Raw genomic sequence first — 22,976 nt, forward strand, 5'->3', positions numbered from 1 at the left:
AGCACTTAAAGCACCAACACTTCTTCAGTAAGTTACCTTTCTTGTAGAATTGTGCTTCAAATAAAGAACTTTATGTTGACCAGATTGTTAGTTAATCATTTACAAGTCAATTTTGCCTGTATGGACAGCGATTTATAAAAAAAGTGAACTGGTAAAACTGCGGTGTTAAATGTGATGCGGTCAAAAATTTGGGTGCACCTAACTTTTGTGCTGGTGCACCTAAAAAAAAAGTTAGACGCACCAGTGCAAAAAGTTAGTCTAGAGCCCTGCCATATATAAAACTCTAGCTCCGCCACTGGTAACAATGACATTTATTGTGCTTTCACGGATGTGACACCAGCACATTTACAGCACGGACCAGGGGTTTTATACTGCCCATGTTCATTGTTTTAACTGTAATGCACCACAACAGCCAAGTGACTTGCGTGACCCACCTTATTCCCCTGTGCTACCCACTTGATGGGCGCAATCCACAGTTTGAGAACCCAAACCTCTGATCTAAAGGTCCATGCATTGCACATCATGGCCACTCTGCAGAGGTAAGGGATGTTTTTACACTTATCCTTACAGAAAACCCCCGGTGGTGCACAGCATGTTGTATTTCTAGCTCTACTTTTTACATTTCCTACTTAAAGTATTGCAGTATATCGCAAATGTGTATCGTATCGAAATACATAGCAATATATTGTATCGTGACCCATCTACCGTGATATCTATTGTATCGGGAGGCACTTGCCAATACACAGCCCTACTTGACGTAGGGCGTTTTTTTTCAGAAAAGTTTATCTTTTTTCAACCTCAAAAGATGCTCTGCAGCTGCAGAAAAAGCGCTCAGGACGATTTTAGAAAACACGGTTTACTCCATATAATATAAAACAGATGTTAGCAGCTTCAAAAAAAGAAGTCAAGTCTGAACATGGCTGTATTTTACAACGGGATGCCACCAGCAGTCACTTTAACCGCTGCTAAAATTCTGATTTATAAATGCAACATCATTGGACAAAATCACAATACAGTACATCTACATTAAAGAGCGGCTATATGCTGTTTGCCCTTTCTCGACAATGTGTTGCTGTATTACGAATGCTTCATTGATTTTAAATGCAAGTGACAGTTAAATAGGAGAGGCCGAGGGCTCGCACACACATGGAGATGCGCATGACACATTTTACTTTCAGTTTTAAAATAGGGGCAATTTGGCAACGGCAATTGCTTGAATTAATGGTGGGTTCTATGTCTTTCTTGATGAAAACACACAAAACTATAAAAAAGTACAGTGACATTTGCTTATATTAAACACAGACCTTACAAAACGAATAATCACAGCACACATCAAGCAAAAAATAAATAAGAAACGAAAATATTAAACATTTATGTTAAATAATTTGCCTATATTAACAAAACGAGTAATCACGGCACACATTGTGCAACAAATAAATAAATAAGAAACGAATAAGAAAGGAATACGAAACGAAAAACGTTTCTTAAATAAATATGTAAGGAACGAATAAGAAAGGAATACGAAACGTAAAACGTTTCTTAAATAAATATATAAGGAACGAATAACAAAGGAATACGAAACGTAAAACGTTTCTTAAATAAATAAATAAGAAACGAATAAGAAAGGAATACGAAACGAAAAAAGTTTCTTAAATAAATATATAAGGAACGAAGAAGAAAGGAATACGAAACATAAAACGTTTATGTTAAATAAATGGCAAAGCACCGGCTTTTGAAAATTAGAACAAAAAGAAAATTAAACCTTAACCGGCTCTTGACAACAGTGCCTACATATTCTACTACATGTTCTTTGCCAGAAAAGCCTCTTGTCAGCACTTCACTCTCCTCAGATGATAAATAAAATCTGACTCTTGCTGCTGACCTTACGCTGAATGAGGCAGCCGCGCAACTGTATTTTGGTCTTTGACTAAACTAAGTGATTTTACTATAAAATCTAAACATGATGGTGGGGGTCAGTGGCAGTGCCACGGTGGACAAGTGATGTAGTTGGTAGGCGGGTGAACACCGTGTATCAAGGGTGACACCGATTATCGCAACAAGCCTAGTACTGACCACACAAAACTGAATAAAAATGATGACACTGCTGTTTGATTATGTAATGCTGGCTATTAGACTCTCAGTTGCCAAATGCTCAGATGAACATGGAAACTTGGAAACAGATCATTTATTAAACATCAGTGTAACCTGAACCTTCAGTTCTTCTCTCATCTCTATGCTGTAAGCCTTTGGCATATTTTTCTAGTGTCCTCCTTCCTCATCTTGAAAAGGTATGGTATGTTAGAAATTTACCATTTAGTTTTTATTTTCTAAGGGCACACTATGAGAGGATTTACTACGGGATTTTTTTGACTGCACCTTTTAAATATGAAGAATATTTCTTTGGTACTTTCAAAGGGCATTTTGCCCTAAACCCTGGATAATTTCTAACCCTGCTTGGGACTCATGAGTTCATAGCAAGCTGTTTCTGTCATAGGATATTTACAGCTCATTTGTGTAACAGTTGTGACTTGCCACTAAGGTGCAGAGCACTAAGAAGTCAACAAATGTGAGACCAGAGAATGGATATATTTCCACTACAAGTCATTTGTTTTTCAGTTGATTGGCGTGTTGGACAGCTTCCGCTCTTCTCCTGCAGATGGACTGTTAGGTTGCTTAGCTTCCAAAGGGCCAGGTGCTGGCTGTTAGACCTGCAGTGTGTTCAACGTTCTGCAGAGAAAGAGCAGTCTGGTCTGCACCTGCTGCTTCTCTCCAACCTGCAGCTGTCTCTAATCTCTCATTCCAAGTGCTGAAAAAGTCAAAGCACATTTAGCAGCTGATGTTTTGCAGAGCAACTGTGTTAAATGAATGAGGAAAGCATGACACCTACCATATTTGTGTTATAACCAACTGATTGCAAAGGATGGTTTAGAATCACTATTCTTGTAAATGTGTGTTAATTATTGGCTAAATTGCCTTTTAATTTGACTAGTTTCAGCATATGTAAAATGAAAATTTACTGATAGCATTCTGGCTAACTGTGCTTTCACACCGCCAGCGACTCTGTCACTATAGGTGTCGCTTGTGTCTTGCTACAAGGTCGTCAGATGGCGTTCCTAGCTTTTATAAACAAACTCTGCAGTAACTGACGAGAGACGGATGACGTGAGCACCGCTGCTTTACTCCTATTGGTAGTTGCTCCCGAAAGTCACTCATCATTTGCATAAATCATATGCAACTTTGTCGCGTCACCAGGGTTTTTCCTAGTTCAAAATGAGGCGGAGATGGTGCCGTCCCGATCTTGTACACACACACACACACACACACACGAAGGCCTACCGTACCTTTAAGTGGCTTAACCAAAGTGACTTTGACATTTTAAAAGTTCGAATAAAATTAGATGAAAATGACAATTATTACGTTATATAAAACATTACTTTTATAAAAAAAAACAGAAATGTTTTTTATAATCAAATAAAGCTTTTTTATCATTTTCAACTAACTTTTCAGCCCACAATAGCCAACTGAATTAACCAGTCTTACTAAATGAGCAAAGCTCATTCACATCTTGCATTCTCTGTGGTTCACTTTAAATTATTCAATGATCTCTTATATTTGCTAGTGACTGAAAAGTTCAATCGTTTAAATGAGTCATTTGTGTGTCGTTCTGAACGCAATGTGTGTTCATACTGGCGAACTCGCTGTGTACAGTATACGCTGATTCAACGATCCCAACTGCACAGCTAAACACGTTAATTTAAGAAACAAAACAAACAGCCTTGAAAACACAGCTAGCTCTTGTTCTGCAACTCCTTTTAGCGCCTCAGTGTGCTGATAACGAAACAGCGCCTCCAATGGGGCGTAATGCCGCAACTACAGTTACAAATGACAGTCTGTTAAAGCACGCAGCATTTCTTGTGAAGACACCCGACATAATTTTGGCAAGAGTCTGAGGCGGCACGACATTCGACAGAGGCGGCCGCCTCCACACCCACTTCCTGTCGCCAACGGTCACTGTCGCCGGCTCTCTTGAAATGGAAGACATTGCTAGTGTTGTCATGGTACCAAAATTTCAGTAGTCGGTACCAATACCAGTAAAATGCCACGGTTCTCGGTAGTGTTGTCACAGTACCAAAATTTCGGTAGTCGCCGTCGGTACCAATAACAGTAAAATTCCACAGTTCTCGGTACCAATTTCGGTACAAACGCAAAACACCAGTACATGCTAATTGATACACAATTTTATTAATAAAGCTCATTGTTAATATAAATGTATAAAAAGCAATGCCATTTTGTATACATGAAGTATACAAGTTAATTGTTGCTGAAACGGTTGTGTGCGCACTTGGGTCTTTTATGAAGATGAACATCCTCCTCAGTCTGCTGCTGTATAAGACAAATAGAATAAACTTCAGTAAGGCAACTGACTGAACAAACATGCAAATGCAATATTAAAACAAAGCTCAGTTTTTATACTGCATTTACACAAGATTGCTTACATTAAGGTAACTGTATATTAAAATAGTAAATGCAAGAGATAGATTTTTCTATAGTTTAAATGTGGCTTTGTAAACCTAATAGAGTTATCTATCCAAGACATGCACATTGCTAGGGGTGTAATGATACTTCGTATTACGATATTTCGCGATGCAAAAATGTTACGATGCGCATCGTAGAGAGATGGGGATATTTTATGATATTTTATGTTCAATTCTATTCGTTCAACGGTCAAGACGCTACCTACTCTGCGCCAGCGCGTCACGTGTGCTTATCTCACATATGCGGTAGAGAGAGAAGCACAAGACACAATCTGTGTCTCCAAGTGGTTTACAAAGCGTCATATTTTCCTTCACAATCGCCGTTAACACACAGCAAACTTGAAGCGTGACTGCAGGCGAGTCACCCCGAAACTCATTACAAAGGCAGCACAAACGTTTTTAAATGGCAATGTTAATTTATCCGCTAACGTGAGCTGCTGCATAATGTGATATGCAACATAAAGTAAGCCAAAAGAAACCAGCGCTGTTCCGATCAGAGAAGCGATGAAGTGAGTCGTATTGTATATTAAAAGATCGATTGACATGCTAAAAAACAAGTATGTGATTTGCATCATTGAAGAAATGTAATACAGTTGATGTAATATGTCTTTTTGAAAGATTTTTCTCATTCATTACCGTCTCAAGCAAAGACAGTGCAGCTTCAAAGAGACACAAGCCAATAGCGCTTGAGTGTGAGCTCTTGTCAGAGCGTTTCATTGGTTGAATGTACTGAATGAACACGCCCTTCACTGAACGAATGAGTCAATGAGTCAAAATGAGACTGAATGAACTGATACATGTCATTCATGGTCTAATATTCTCTGTGTTACAACAATGCATATCCAGTAGTTACTCAACTTTTCTGAAAAATAAAGGTAATGACCTGGTTTAATTTAATTCCAAGGTAAAGTAAATTATGTCGAAACAGTTAAATCTTTGTATAGAACATTTAATTACACCAATTAAATGAGTTAATCCAGATAGATTTTAGTAGACTAATATAATGTAGATTTTGTCGACTAAAAATAGACTAAAACTATGATGAATTGGGATGACTAAAACTAAATTGCATTTTAGTCAAAAGACTATGACTAAAACTAAATCAAATTTTGCCGTCAAAATTGACACTGATCTTAATTCTAATTTCAGTTAAGCCTTAAAATGTTAAAATTCTTTATTAAGTTGTATGTGCAACAAAATAAGTTACTGAAATTGTTAATATTTTGAAAATAAATGTTATTTGAATTTCAGTATCATTTTTGAATTTTGTTCAAAATATCGAGATGTGTATCGTACCGTGAACCCAGCATAGAGATATGTACCGAATCGTGAGCTGAGTGTATCGTTACACCCCTACACATTGCTAGTCATACAGTCAGTATGCTAGTTTTCTAGCACATAGATTTCAGATTTGTAAACCCCACCCTGTCCTCCCATTTATTTTACCCCATTACAGTTATAAAAGCATTAAATGGTTAATAAGGACACTTGACTGGATTAGCATTGTCGCTAACAAATTAACACGCAAACAGGGACATTTAATTTAATGTAACCTTTAACTTAACATATGATACAACATTCATAATGCAAACGCAACAGAATTTGAAACTTACCGCTTGAACTTGTTCAAATAAATCTGAATGTTTCCTCCTTTCACCACAAAACTTTTTTTCGTGATATGACTTTAATCTGAAATATTTCTGTGCGCATCTCTTGTGGATCGAAGCCGCGCTTATCCGCTCATCACGTCTTATTGCGTCTGTAAAAAGTTTCCCACTGACAACCTGTCAGACAGAGCATCAGTACCCGGTTGACCCGGTACGTCGGTGCTACCGGGGCTTATGAAAATTAGGTACCGCCAACTTTTTTATTTTTAGGTACCGACTTAGGTAACACTAGACATTGCCTTACTTTGTCGCTGGGTGTCGCTGGCGGTGTGAAATGCACAGTAACTAAAAATGACTGATCGTCAAGAATAGATGGCGATGGGTATCCAAGTTGATCTTCCTACCTGCCTTTGCAAAAATGTACTACGGCTATTGACGACTGTATTAAAACAATGGTAAACCATAATATTTGTAGTAAAACCACAGTTACCACACATTTATAGCTTAATATACAGGTACTTTTGTTTAACCATGATCTTGGTTTTGAAACTACACTATGTAACACAAATAACAATCAATCTGTCAAAAAAGCATTCAACACCAATTTATGAGCATTCTGTTCAATTTCTGCCTGCAGAATGGTAAAAGTGCTTTTGAAGGTTTGAGAGCTGGGGGAGATAGAGGTTCAGTGCTTTAGTAAATCATACTGAAGTGTCTAATTATGAAGACAGGCACACATCCATCAGGCCTTGTCATGAAGGCTATCCAAATTAAAATGACATCTCTCTACATGCTCAGTGTATCCATGGTAGCCCTTCCAGCTCTTTCATCTAGATCAGATTATTTTTGTTACTGCCTGCATGCAATCTAAGCAAATTCAGTCAGAGACCTGATAGTTGGACTCGAGCAATGGTCATTCGAATTTAAACAATCTACTGTAACGCCAATCATCTTTACGTGGCCTGCCTTAACATTTCAAATAAGTGGAGAGACTTTAAGAACAATTGATGTCTTATAAAGCGATTTGATCGGTCTGTCCAAGAAACGTAATGCTATTTACAACATTAAATTTTGATAATCCACAGCCACAGGCAGTCGGTTTGAGCACGCGATAGGTCGTGTTCCAAAATGCTTCTTCTGCCCTTGAAAGTAAGGGTACACCACGTGAACTGTTGTCTCAGATAAGGGATAAAACGATGTTGTTTTTATTACTGCATTTACGAAAACAGCTGTTCATCTCCCTCCAGAACTTGCACCTCAAAGGATCTGCCCTTCTAAGTGAGTGGGGTACATGAGTGCGATTGGAATTTACCCGAAAATGCAATAATAGCCATATCTATGATAATAGTGTTCAGTTTCTTGCACAGAGCAATTGATTCGCTTTATAAGAAGCCAGTTTAACGTCAAGGGGCAAGGATTATTTATGTGCTGCATGTATTAGTAGTTTTTTACTTTTATTAATTTGACTATTAAAGGAACAAAATGCAATAAATAACAGGAATACAAACTAACAGAAGAAATGATGATATTAGGGCTGGGCGATGTTACATTTTTTTTTATCGATAATAATCGACTTTAAAATCATCGCATTATCCGATAATATCAGGTGTGCTTGACTTCATGCAACGTTGCGCAGATGATCAATCTGCGAATACGGTCCGGGAGGGAATTCGTTCCTGACCCGCCAAGTGCCAAGCACACATAAACACATACATACGCGCACAAACCAGTGTTGCAGTGACTTCTTTCATCAGGTAAAGCGCGTAGATAAACCATAAAGCTTTTATGCAGTAGAAAAATGTTGCAGATCTCCTGAAATTTCATCCTACCCATCAGATTATCCTATCAGACATGCGCACATCAATGTTACGTCATTTTTTTGTGCTATAAAATCATCCTACTTGTTTATTTTATACTGCTACGGGAATCTGATAGTGTATTTTCGTTGTTAAATCATTCTACATATTATTTAATACCTATAGTACAATTTGATTGGGTGTTGCGCTGTAAATTAATCCTACATGTTTATTTTAAGATGGTAGGACTATGTGACAAAGTATTTTGCATTGTAAAATCATTCTACCTGTTTATTTTGTCGATGTGGTTTAGATTATATTAAGTTTTGTTTTATATTAAATCTGACAGGGTAGGACAATTCGAACACAGGTACAGCCCTGCGAGCGTGAGGTTTTGCTTTGCCGACGCAGCTCGTCTTTCTCTTGGTCTATCTGTGCAGCGACCGGCAGAAAACAGCAGCACGTTCAACTGACCGAACAAAACAACGTTTCCATAATTCTGTCGCTGTTACTGATTGCCTGGGCATATGAACATTAACGTTCACGCTAAAGCCTACATCGCATGATAATGTTATAACGAATATTTTCCATTATTATCGATTATCGTCTGGTTTCTGTCTGTTGTAATCGACATCGGGATATTTGCGAGACATCGGCGATATACGATAATATCGTCACATCACCCAGCCCTAGATGAGATGGTAAAAATCTGGCCCGCATCCTATTTATACTTTTGGAATCTTGCCGGCAAAGAAAAGTAGTTGAAGACCCCTGGTGTAACTTTTTATCTGTTGTGTTTTGAGGGCTATAGTGTCTGTAATGGACTTCCTGGCACGTTATGTCCATTATGAGTTTATCACAATTAAAATGTAGTGTTAATAAGTATTAATTATTGTTTACCTAGCTTTAAACGTCCATAATCCAAAATAGTATTTCATTTAGGAGTATATTAGTCAGTGCCATTTTTAAGCAGTTTGCTGAATAAATAGTCATTGAATGATGTGCATGGCTATACGCACTGACACCCGGCCCTGATGTGTAATTATTATTTCGTTATGTCTCTATTGAGATGGAAAATGTGTCTGGTCTTGTTTGACTGTTTGTATTATGAGTGAGAGGGGTCTGATCTCTGGCAGAGTTTCTAAATGAGCCAAAGTGTTCGTCATTGACCTTTGTCAGACCTAGAGAGTGGATATTCCCACGAGGCAGTTGAAAAGGTGCTGTGTACTTTTCTTTTAAACCAAAGACAGGTTAGGAAAGCCTCTGGAAATAGTTGGTGTTTAGAACACTACATATGACACATTTTGTCTAAGTAATGTTATTAATAGTGTGTTTAAAAAGACACAGGCTTTGAACATGCCACAAGACTCAAGGGAATAACATTGATCTAAGAGTTTAATAATAAAACTGGTGAATTTGGGTATTTTTTACTTTTTGGCCATAGCTTTGCCTTTATTTTACGGTATGTGACCTCTGGTTTTTAGCGTACAAGTACAGTATTTATGTAACCAAACATTGGGATGTAGTCTTGATTAAAAGCTATACTAGCAAGTTTATTTATGTATTTATCAGAGAAAAACTTTGATTACGCAACAGATATGATAAACTATTGTTTTTTATGCAGTATACCTATGCCAATATACCCATGTTAATAAATTGATAATAATTGGCCAATAATTATCTGTAGCCGATACATCGGTGCATCTCTAGTTTTCAGTAAATGGTAGGTTGTGTTTTGAACAAATACTGCTAACACATATAGTGCTACTCATCCAGTAGTAGAGAATTAGCATAAGCCAAATGGTCGGAGTCGTTGAAAGAAAAGCCATAAACCCCCTCCACTCTCTTTTGTTCTTTTGATGTTGATATCAAGAAACCAAGACGGAGTCAGATCTTTTCCAGGGGGCCTGGTCTTGGGTTAGTGCTCTTACCGAAAGTGTTGATAACCCCTTTTGTTTCTCTGTGGGATATTTTACGACTCCTAAGCTTCAAAGCAGAGGTGAGAAGTCTCTCTGTCTCATCTGAAACTTAACATCTGAGGCTAACCAGAGAAACTTCTGTCCTTTTCTATAAATATATCTAAATATCTAGGTTATATGTTGTCGCTGTTGCCATTTTTAAATAATCTGTCATTGTTAAATAGGCAAGTTAATTCAGGCTTTGTTTGTATTCGTACCTCTGAATGAATCATGTCTTGATGCACTTCAAACCTTAGCATATTTGATATAAATGTTTGTCTTTACAATTCCTCCTTGTTTATATATATTGTGTGACCATAGAACATTTCCTTTTCATTATGTTATAATTTGGAATGGTATTTTGTAAAGTTGCCTTCTTTGCCCCACTGGGGGAAAAGAAGGAACAATGGACTTCTGCTGCCACGTGGCTAAGCCATGCGGCCGATCACGAGGCCCGGAACTTTCCAGCTGGACTGCATTCTGAAACCTTTTGAACAATTCCATCTCTACATGCGCATACGGATATTGGTCCAGCATAGAGCTTGCAAGTATCCGTTTCTATACATAGAATAGCTGCGTTTAAGTTCGTACCTCTTGTTAAAGATGATTTTTATTGGTGTTCAGAAATCGCTGCCATGCCCTCTCTCTCATTCTCTCTCTCACTCACTTTATCTCTATTTCTCTCTCCGCGCTCCCTAGCGCATTCATGTTTCATGTATTGTTTGTGTTTATGGGATCGTCATTGTTTTTTTACCATGTAGAGTAGAGTTAGAGTAGAGTAGAGTAAACAACCATATATATTCATTTGTGATGGGTTTTCTGTATTCACGCTCACAAATTTGGTCCCTTTTACTGTGTTTCGATTTACGCTACCTTTGCTCTAAATCCTGTTTGGTAAAGTCACGTTACTTATGGCCATGAGATAATGTAAAGTATATAATATAATTGGGGCATTTGCTGGACGAATGCATACAAGTATTGTTATGCTTTATATTACTAATCAGAGACCGTAAAATACGTATATTTGATCACGATAATTATACGTGTTTTCCTTTGAGCTAAACCAATTCCTTGACTGAAATTGATGTTTTAAATAACTCATTTCATGGATGTGATCTTGATAGATCTGGTGGAGAACCATATTTGCTGAGCTTAGCTCATCATTATTTTAACTAGCTAAAACCGCTACAGTAGTTTGCACTGAAAATTAAAATACTGGAGTATACTTGATCTTTGTAAACCTTTTGTGGATTTTCCTTCGTAACATACAACTTAAATACAAATACAGGTTGTGGTAAACCCCTGCAGAGATTTTCATTTAAGGATAGAGGAGGAAGTAATTCAGGAAAGTTCAGCTACTGTATGTATGCTCCTCATTTTACTTCAACCTGCTTGCAAAGTTCTTTTGAAAGTCTGTATTTTAAGAATGTTTGGTCTTAAAGTTTACCTTTATCAAGCCCGGCATGCTATTTTGACCTTAGGTGGATTTTATTATACCTATTACCTGTAACCTTGTATGCCGTGCCATAAAGAGCAAATTCCTTTTACGCTGTTAAGAGCATGAGAATGTTCTTGCTTTTACTTTTGGTTCTTAAGATGAACAAAGGTGGCCTTGCAACTTCACCGTTTTAGCTCTTGTACTTTATAAAAACCTACTAGCCCATCATTCTGTAGCTTTGCCAAGCATCAAGCCTAGTGTAGCCTCCATTACATTAGTAGAAAACAAATGTTGTTTCAAGTAGGGATGTGCAAAAATATTGATATAGCAAACTATCGCAATTTTTATTTTTGTTATAGTGTATCGATATAGGCCTACATTTTTTTAAATCATGTAGGGCTACAAACGGCCATTGTCCCAAAAGCGGGAGCGTGCATGGCATTTTTATTTTTAAAAAGTATTGCGATATGAATCGTATTATTATATATTGTATTGTAGAGGTGGTAAGCGTTTGGTCCTCACGATTCGATTCAGAATCGATTTTTACTAATTAGCATATTTAAGATGTCATCGCTTCACGTTTGCATCAGACTAGTGTTGGTACTTTGGCTTCTACTCTTAGAACTGTCACATATTGTATTTTAATACAACATAGTGCCCAGTAAAGCCATTCTCATTGGCATATTCTGCTGTGAGACATTAAAACAAGTACATAATAGAAATTAAACGCGACTCATTAGTGCTGTATGTTTAACGACAGTCACTTCCACGCATTGCCACATCGTATGACAAAATCATCATACACATACATTAAAAGGGCGGTTATTTTACCAATATTAGTGTATTAGTCCCGTGCAGAGCACCCAGTGCGTCCGTATGGCTAACAAACTATTCATATTTACAGAAGTATGTTCATGTTCTTAAGTCTAAACAGTGACAGGTTTTGGGAAACGCTATTTTGCACTTGCTGACAGGTCAGCTGGGGTATAGTAAATTAAATGAGCTGTTTCTCCCTGCCGCTCACTCACTGCACAGAGCAGATGCAGAGAAAGACCATCCTAAAAATGTATTTCGTTTATCTTGCAGTTTAGTCCTGAAGGGCTGAATGTATTTGGTTTTCTCTCTTTCTCTACTGCTCCTATATGCTCCGCTGTGTTGTGAGGTGTGCACTCTGTAAAAGGTCCGGGTTCTGCATCGCAGTTGATTTCCACCCTATCTGTTCCAAAGACGTGACGTTATTATATTTAGTAACATTTAATTTTTGAAATTTGTAAATCAATTTGAATCACTAGCAGATTGAATCGATATTCATTGTGAATCGATTTTTTCTCCCACCCCTATTGTATTGTATTGTGAACCATCTATCGTGATATGTATCATATCGTAAGGCCCTTGCCAATACACAGCCTACGTTCAAGGTAGAAAGAGTGATTTTTGTTTTATCTTTAATTAGGGCTGTCACGATTATGAAATTTGATTGACGATTAATTGTCTAATAAATCATTGCGATTATGGCGATTAATTGTCTGTTTTAGGGCTTTGGCGATTATGACGATTAATTGTCTGTTTTTGAGCTTTGACATTTAATTCTCATTCATTTTTGATTCAGCGATTGAAACGACCATATTGTTCTCAATACAAGACTATGTTTTTTTCTTGGAAATACATCGGAAAAAATTGGGTCATCATATATTTAAGGTTTAGGCTTTTACCTGTCAATAATACAACCACCAAATACTTGTAAATGAAGTAAATTGATCAGGTGTGAATTGAAGCCAACATTAAAATTTGATTTCAAATTTTTTCTCACTTGCAAGACTACAGTAAAATTTTACTTGTGTGTTAATGAAATTTTGGTAGACTGGTTTTCACACTGAGATTTGCTTAAATAATATTAAATTGTACTGCAGGTAATTTGTATGTTTTTTTTTTTTTTTAAGTGATTGTGTTGTGGTGGTACATTTTACAAGTATTACCATGCTTTAGTAACAATATATACACTAAAATATGCAATATGCAGATGCACTACAGCTCCCCCTAGTGTCTTCTATAGAGATGTGCGATAATTGCGATGATCTGAAATCATCGCGATGAGGTCAAACAATCGCGATGAGACGATTATTTAATAATCGTGACAGCCCTATCTTTAATATAGTTATTATAACAACAATTGGTTTATGTATATGGGTTTTGCTTTGACCAGTATTAATAACGCTATCATTGCATTGCAATGAATAATGTTGATTGATGATAATAAAACATAATTATTGCAGATGAGATCAGGTGGAGACGACCAGTGCTGATCATTTCAAAATGAGTGAATACCGGCCTGTACGTTATGAGTAACGTCCTGTATGGGCATGTTTTCTTCTCACGGGCAGCAGGTCACATTAGATGAATGTGTGATTTGGGCGTGAAGTTGTAAACAGACAGGCAAGCTTGTTTTTTTAACGTCTAGGTCAAGATGTAGGTTGTATTAAATGTCATTTTGTTTACTCTCCTGGTGGGGGGAATTGGTTTTGTATGCCTTATTAGACTACAGTATCATATCATATACACAGGAGTGGGGTTTGCCTTATCCCTGACACAATGGAAACAGAAATACGGCCAGTGTTGCTTTCAGATCTCCAATTCTGCCCCCAGATGATCTGAGATTCTCCACTTTCAGCTGCTTCGAATCATGTCATACACAGTCAGCAGGAAGCCGGGACCCCGAACAGTCAGATCGCTTCTATATCACACAGAGGAAGTGATGCGAAATTAGCAAAGATTTACATTGTTACGTGCAGATGCAAAAGCACTGCAATGTGACACTTTCAGTGCATTTGTGTATCTGCTTGCTAAGCCGTCTTTGTGCAAAGCTGTGGATTACATCATTTGTTTGAATGAATAAACAAGAGGTGACAGTACAGTGTAACACAGAAGTTTATTTTTAGGACCTGCTTATTAGATGAATCCGTAGCATTATGGGATGTGTGTTTACAATGTGTGTAACTGGGACGGTCTTAACCTTGGTTTACGTCCAGCACAGGTGCTCCTGAAGAGACGAACAGATGGGATGTAATGTGAGAATGATCAGATCTCGTTGTTCTACCTTGAATAGATAATGTAGCTCTTTCTCTCTCGCTCTCTCTCGCCCCTTTCTAGCATTGTGAGAGAGCTGATACTAACAACTAGGGCTGGACAATATACCTGAAAAAATTTATGTATACAGCTCATTCTAGATTAATAAAAATATAACGCTTCATTATGTAAGATCTTATACACCTCTGAAGATGGCTATGTATATTATATTGCATTTCTGTCAATAGATCCTCCAAAAAATCACACACTGGACCTTTACATGATAAATAAATAACTTTTTCCCTTGTTCAGGTGTTAAAAAGACATGTAAAAAAATATATAAAGTATTCATGTATATTTATGTAAATAATATAAAAATAGTAAATAAAAATCAGTTACATTAAGATAAATGATCAAATATGCTGTGCACCGCTACAACTTACTAAAAACCTCTAAAGGTACGTTCAACATTTTGGTTCAACATATCTGATTAAACATGACACAGCCATTTTAAGAAAAGAGTGTGCTGTGGATTTATAACACAAAAAGAAATCCCTGTGAAACAGAATGTGGCACAATAATTATTTTACCTCGATTATTTAGTTTTCATAATTGTTGGTAGACAAAATTGAAATTGAAACAGTCACCCCTAAATTCTGTTCAGAGACAACTTAAAAAGGTCAATAAAAAAGTTCACAGATTTGCTTACTGTTCATTAATTAAATTAAGTTGAGAATTTCAGTGATTTCTTGTAACTTTCAACTCTGAAAGGCACAAAGCATCAGTTCTGATTTTTCCACTTCTCTAAAAGCCTTTGTGATAAACCAGAAGTTCTCATGTTTTGTTAGACCATTACTATTATTTCTTCTATTTTATCTTGTTAATAAATAATTTATTTTTCTCTCTTCCCAGGCGTTTGAAAGATGGTGGACCGCTTGGCGAACAGTGAAGCCAACTCCAAACGCATAGCAGTTGTGGAAGCCTGTTTCGGGACAGCAGGCCAGCCGCTGGTCATCCCGGGTCGAGTGCTCATTGGCGAGGGCGTCCTCACGAAACTGTGCCGCAAAAAGCCCAAAGCCCGGCAGTTCTTCCTCTTCAATGACATCCTGGTGTACGGCAACATCGTCATCCAGAAGAAGAAATACAACAAGCAGCACATCATCCCTCTGGAGAGCGTCACTATAGACACTGTAGACGACGAGGGCGAGCTGCGGAACGGCTGGCTCATTAAAACGCCCACCAAATCATTCGCCGTCTACGCCGCCACGGCAACGGAGAAGTCGGAATGGATGAGCCACATCAGTAAATGTGTCTCGGACCTGCTGGAGAAGAGCGGGAAATCTCCCACCGGGGAGCACGCCGCGGTCTGGGTGCCCGACTCCGAGGCGACCATATGCATGCGCTGCCAAAAGGTGAAGTTCACCCCCGTCAGCAGACGGCACCACTGCAGGAAATGTGGCTTTGTCGTGTGCGGCCCCTGTTCAGAAAAGAAGTTCCTGCTGCCCAGTCAGTCGTCCAAACCGGTTCGAGTCTGCGAGTTCTGTTACAAACAGCTCTCCACGGGCGCCACCCTGCCCCCCCGCTCGGACTCCTATAGTCGGTCCGGTTCAGAGTTCTCCTCTAATAACCTCTCTGATGATGAAGATGAGGATGACAGCAGTGACTGAGATTTACTTTCAGGAATATAGACAATCCATGAATTACGTCCCGTTATTTTAGTCTCTACGTTTCTTTCAGGGTTTAAATTTGCATTACAACTATTTTATTCTTGTGGCAACACTCTTTAGGCAACACAACTTACTCTAAAGAATTAAAGACCCTGTGAAAAAGAACAAATGTTTGATGGGAGTTCCTGCGTGTTTTCTGAACACTATTTGCACTACTTGCATACTCACAAGTAGTTTTTTACTGTCACGTCTCAATGGCGCCTCTCATTCTTAATAATTTAACATCTTATATATACATTTTTTCTATAGATTTATTCCTTTCAACCTTCTTTCCTCTTTACTTAAATTCTCTTTTTGCTGTCACAACTGTTTTTGCTGTTTTTTCCTGCTACTTTGCTGCTACAGTATCTGCTAAAGAGGGGAATGTTGGGTAATCTGATTGTAGGCTATTCACAGGAATCCTCTCCCTGCTAAAACCCTCAGGCGAAGCCACGTAGATTCTCAACCGATTCAGTTGTTGTACACTGAATACAGCGTAGTTTTTCAACAGGTTAAATTGTTTTAAACAAGGAGCTGCATTTAATGAATAACTACCCACTAGCAAACCATGCAAGTATGTTTAAGAGAGAAGTTTTCAGATTAAATTCTTGGTTGACTGTCTAGTAATTGCAGGTGACAAATCAGATGGAAGCTTTTTTTTTAAAGCTTGCACGTGTATATAGTGCTGTGGGGTAGGAAGTCTATTGGAGAATTCACCTGACAAGGCTGTTGCCGCCTCAGTGCCTTTTTAATGATTTATTCTCAGGAAGTATATCCTGGTAAAGAAACTTTCGAGGCTACAGTTTATAACATTTTGTGGACTGATGTTTTACAACACTCGCCATCATTCGATGGCGCAATCACAGTATGGAGTTAGCCTGCTTCACAGTGCATCAGTCCAAAATGTTAGCTCAGTAATCGGACAGCCCAGTTTTGTAGGTTTCCGGGTTGTCACCGAAGATCTTGCGATGCATTGCTTCACGACAGCGTTCGGCCGTGACAAACTGAAATGCATGTTAGCATACAGCCCAAAGGAACTGCGGCGAAAGAATACCCATCCGTTTTCCTCACCGTCTCATTTGAGTCTTTGTGTTAGCGAGGTCACGTGCCGGGGCATGGCGGTCAGTGCTACACATTTTGAATGGGAATTGAAAGCATTATAAGGAAGTGACTGACATACAGCCTCCTTTTGTTTTTACTGGCTGTTTCACATGCACTAACCACTGTCCAGAGTGACATTTGTTAAAAGACTGCTCGGAGACATAACCAAATTTATTCTTTCCAGGTTTACTGTTTGTATTTTTCACAAGAGAAGCTGGTGGATAAAACCCAGCGATATTGCTCGAGACCCTTGTGTCTCAGAACTGAATACTTGATCACATGTGAAGATGTCAGATTAACAAAACTAACGTTGTAACGGGATATTTAATAAAACTAGACTCGGAGTTCTGACAGCAATCCTTATCATATGCAATAACAGATACACTGAGTATTTTTTGCCTTTTGTAGATTGCGAGACCTCTGTGGGATTTAGCAATAGATTTACAGTGATTGATCTTATCTTGCTTTTGGAATCTAACAGTAGATTTGCAGGTTAGTTATGGAACAATTAATTGTTTTCATCTTTCCAAATGTAACCTGATGGTATTCTGAGATAATTTCTTTGGTTTAATTATGTTTTAATATTCTGAGATTGTTTTAATGTTACTTATATTGTAAACTTTGTACAGTTTTTATATATTTCTTCTTATTTGGGCCTGCAGCTGTTTTTTGTTTCATAATTTTTCCGTGTGGTTCATGTGTGTTTCCTGAACACTGGATCAGTTACCAGCACTTTACCATCTCTGCAAACCACAAGAGAGGGGCGGGGCGGGGCCTGAGTAGAATGTGGGCGGGGAATATTACATGTCTTCACACATAGAATCTGGCTGCAATGATGAGTGAATAGATAGTTCTTTTATTCCCTTATTCAGTTTGCCATTATGGCGTAATGGTTTATATATAAAGTAAAGAGACAGAATCGGCGTTTACTTCTTATTTGACTTTTTGAAGTTTTGAAGATTTTTCAAGTTTCATGTAATTTATGATTCCCTCATTTTTTTAAATCGATTTTTCTATTTTCTTGTCCATGTTGTCATTTTAATTCTCCTTTAATATTTTGAAAGGGCTAAGAACTGAATGTAATCCGTCATATCATTAATAGATACTAATTTTATGGAAAATATATGCATTGCTTAAACTCTTGTGTCTTGTCTTCTGTAATATCAAATCTTGCACTGGAAGATCCAGTAGTTGTGCGATGGGGAAAGTATTAATATTACCAGATGTTACACTTCTCGGATCAGGACCAAACCAAACGCTTAAACGCTTGAGTATATCCTCTCACAGCGTGATCGCTAATCTGTTATTTACATCTCAGTCTATTTGGGTAAATCCCCACAACGTGATGTTACACTCAGAAATTCTGGGTCTTTGTTACCAAACTGTGGACTGAAATAACCTTAGCATAGGGTCATTTTTAACCCAAAGTCTATATTTTACCCAACCATGGGTTAAAAAGAACCCTGAGTTTTTCCAGATAGTGAATGTAGTATTATAGTTAGGGAATTTCTTCATTAAACTAATTTTTTTCTGTGATTACTGGTCCGGCATGGTTGTGGGGTTAAATTGTTGGCGGAGAGATATTTAAATCTTTGGCCTAAAACTTTTGGCTTTAATATCACAGTGTCATCTGCCCTAAAACCGAACTCTTAATAGAATAATCATTTTTAGAGTAGTTAGACACTTACTATTTGATGTCTGTCTCTTTGAACAAAGATCAAGCCTGAAAACACGCATATCCATCTAGACGATAGCAAAGCATTGAAATAAACCTTTGCATAATCCCTTGTCTGTACTGACTGCTTTGGTCATGTGTCGCTAAATACCTGTCAAATGTGACTTGACATTTAGAGGTGCGAGGCCCCTAATCTTTAAAACATTCTCAAGTGTGGAAATGTTACATTACCCTGTCAACCATACCGCAAAGAATATAAAATACATACATATAAAATTCTGTCAACATTTACTCACCCTCTTGTCATTTCAAACCTGAATGACTTTCGCTGTATGCAGAACACAAAATAAGACAATTTTGATGAATGTTTGGATGAGAACAACGGCAGTACCCATTCACTTGCATTGGTTTTGAGTCTATTCAATAGAAATGAATGGGTACCACCATTGTTTGGTTACCAACATCCTTCAAAATCTCTTTTGTGTTCTGCTGAAGAAAGTCATACAGGTTTGAAATGACAGGAGGGTGAGTAAATAATGACAGAATTTTCAATTTTTTATGAGGAGCCATTAGGTCTTAATTATTGAAATGACTCTTATACAAACACTAGTGAAATAAAAACATTGATCAAACATTGGCCTTTATAATTCGGCCTCCAATTGTAAAATTAGACAACCATATTGTGATCTTAACGAACTCTTAAAACTTCATTTTGCAACACAACAACAGATGTATTTCAAAGGTTTGCCTAAGTGAAATAAGCTCTCATCAACTACACTGAAATCTTTCATCAACTATACCTGAAATATGTTGCCTCAGTAGTGCACTAGTGTTTATAAGAGGCTGTTTAGCATGCATATGAATGAATTTCACTAGTGTTTGTAAAAGGTTATTTAGTAATACACGTGAATGATTTTCACTGGTGTTTGTAAAAGACTTTTCAGTAATACATATGAAAGAATTTCACTAAGTTCGATCAATGTTTTTATTTCTCTAGTGTTTGTAAGATGTATTTCATTAATACATATGAATGAATTTCACTAAGTTTGATTGATGTTTTTATTTCACTAGTGTTCGTAAGAGTTATTTCAATAATTAAGGCCTAAACGGCTCCTCATAATTTTTGGGTGATCTATCCCTTTAATTGTGGTTATTTTGCAAACATTCAACAATCTGTATTTACCTTATAGTTTTACAAAGTATATGCAAATATGCTTTTTAAACATTTAAAAAGACAATAAGATTTATTTTTGCATGTCTGTCCATTGTCACAACTAGAGTTTTTTGTGTGTGCTGATACTATGGTTGTTAAGCATTTATTTATCCCTATAATGAATGTGACTAAATGAGCTGTGAATACAGTAGCTGAAGAGTGCCCCCTGTTGGCAGCAAGACCGTTGTGTATTTCTGTCTCGCATACAAAGCATTGTGGGCTATGCATATGCACTTAAGAAAAAATACCAAACATGGACAGTTGATTTTTTTTCTGATTCTCGGCTCAAACACTAATCTTATGCATTGAGCCAGTTGATATCCGGATTTATTCAAAGCTGTCATGTCTTTATTATATGCTTGGTCTGGTATACGTGTAAATTAGATGTCAGGCCACTTAACTGGAGGTAATCCTGTCAGTTCGTCCCTTGATCCATTGAGTGAGCGCGTGCAGGTCAGCCAGTTTCAACAATTCAGCAGCGAATTCAAAACTATTATTTGCAAAAACAAAACTTAGAAAATTGTTAAGAAAAATAGCAGTTTATTTGAAAATCATTTCAAATTTTTGCAATTGAGTGTATTGTTTTCATTATCAAAGTGTTTTTCTTCGTTCTCATTGTATATATATATATATATATATATTTTTTTTTTAAGTTTGCCCTCATTTTTATTGACACAAAAATAATCCCATAATTTTTCTGACCCAAAAATGCGTCACAATTACTAACAGTAAAGGCGTATATAATATGATTAAATGTTGATCATATTAAATAATAATAGATCATATTAAATAAATAATTATTGGATTTAATTTTTTAGCCTAATATACATCTTAACGCAATATACATAACTTATATATAAATCATATACACCATGTCCTCTCATTCACAGCAATTGCTTTGAGTTATTCTCTCCCTCACAAAGTTGCCATGTTTTGAATGACCAAACACAATTTTAAATCAAAACAAATAGAAACCACTGAAACCTGTGGGTGATGTTGAGGAAATTGCTTTTCCTCAAATAAATGACATTGACTGTCACATTGTGGCAGTGCCCTGTTGCGCAGCTTTTTTAAGTTAATAGAGAAACGAATTCTGCCTCTGTAGGGTAATGAAATTGCTTCATGGCTTGATGCATGTCATCTTATCAAAAATAACTTGAGTTGTTTGACAGAAATAGAATTTACAAAAATCTGAAGGTGTTTTACAGATGTAACACCTAGACTTTGACTTCACCATCATTGACCTGCACTATCTTTCAATTTTTATCTTGCTCTGAACTTTGATCTTAAAACCAATAATGCTTTTGAAATATATTGATAACTAATGCTTTGATTTCTTTTATACATATCTTGGCATTGAATGTTAACAATAAGGCATCTGTGGTTAAGATTTTTCTTTTAGAGGTTTTCCGGACAGTGATTATCTTAAAACTGGATTAGGCCTTAGTTAAATTAGGATATTTCAATTGTTTTTAAAAACATACTTTACAAAAAAACATTACTGGTGTGCATCTTAAGATAAAACAATCCCACTGATATATTTTAACTTAAGATATGCCAGTGCAAATTGTTTTTGATCAAGATGCCTCTAACATTTAAATCATATCATACTTCTCCCAAGAATTAAAATTCTGTCATCATTTACTCACCTTCGAGTTGTTCCAAATCTGTATACATTTCTTTGTTCTGATGAAAACAGAGAAATATATTTGGAATAATGCTTATAACCAAACAGATTTTGCCCCCCATTGACTATACCATATAATGGGAAAATATACAGGGGTAGTGCCCCAGAACTGTTTGCTGTCCAACAAAATGTCTTCTTTTGTGTTCAACAGAACAAAAAAATTATAAGTAATGAGTAAATGATGACAGAATTTTCATTTTTGGGTGAAGTATCCCTTTAAATTAATCTGGGACTAGGTTTAAGACATGTCTGGAAAATGTCACACAACGTACTTAGTTAATAAGTATACAGTGGGAAACAAGTCATATTTACATACTTAACATAACCAGATCAGTTCTCAACCGTTAGTATTTAAAATAAATTATTTTAAATAATTGTATACCGTCTTTTTTTTAAGCATTACAGAAATGTACAATCATGTGCAATAATAGTGCAATAACCTCCTTCTACAGTATATAGTGTCAAAAATGAATCAGGAGTTGGTCAAAAATGTTACTGAGAGAGATGTACCAGATGATTTTAAATCTGGGTGTGAATGGGTTTTTTAGCTTGGTGTGCAGTATTCTGTGAGCCACATCTCTGATGGATTGCGACATGAGTCATTCTTTCCCTCACATTGTTAAGGAGCCCTTAGAATTCATCTTGGAAAGGACTAAAAAGCAGTATTTATTTATCGTGCTCTCATGTACTTATGATTACATGCTACCTGGGTGGTTTCTCTTCAAGCGACAGCATGCAAGACCTGCAACTGTTTGTTAGAAGAATTATGTAGAAGTAGAGTAGAATGTCAAAGAATTAAAATCTTTTTAATGGTTTACATTACCAACACTCGGTTCTGAACAAAAGGATGTACTAATGACAAACAGGTTTTTTTCATATTTTTAGCTCACACCAGGGCCGTAGCTAGAGGATTGGGAGCTCCCTGCAAAAATATTGATGTGGGCCCCCCCCCACGCACACATATCATATACTGTACAATATACAAGCATAGAGCCCCACATATATCCTAATAGGTGTTTCTTACAGAAAATAATAATAGAAATAATAAAGTGATTCCCTGACAAGTCAATATACCCAATGAGCATTGTCTGCACTGACCCTCCAAGTCATCTTTGGAAAATGGCTGTGAGTCAGACGATGCCACATCTGATCCTGCAGAACATTATAAAAAAATGAATACCACATCACTTTAAAGAT

General features: G+C 37.0%; 1 protein-coding gene across 1 annotated transcript in view; it reads left to right on the forward strand.

The window, feature by feature from the left end:
- plekhf2 (pleckstrin homology domain containing, family F (with FYVE domain) member 2) overlaps positions 1 to 19,744 on the forward strand; it is a 39,000-nt gene extending 19,256 nt beyond the window's left edge. Inside the window, exon 2 of the mRNA XM_057340776.1 lies at positions 15,310 to 19,744. Within this exon, the coding sequence (XP_057196759.1) occupies positions 15,321 to 16,064 (744 nt within the window). The 5' untranslated portion in view covers positions 15,310 to 15,320 and the 3' untranslated portion in view covers positions 16,065 to 19,744. The remainder of the gene's footprint in view (positions 1 to 15,309) is intronic.
- Positions 19,745 to 22,976: the final 3,232 nt, after the last annotated feature.

Source organism: Triplophysa rosa, linkage group LG8 (assembly GCF_024868665.1).
Source record: "Triplophysa rosa linkage group LG8, Trosa_1v2, whole genome shotgun sequence".
Classification (NCBI taxonomy): domain Eukaryota; kingdom Metazoa; phylum Chordata; class Actinopteri; order Cypriniformes; family Nemacheilidae; genus Triplophysa; species Triplophysa rosa.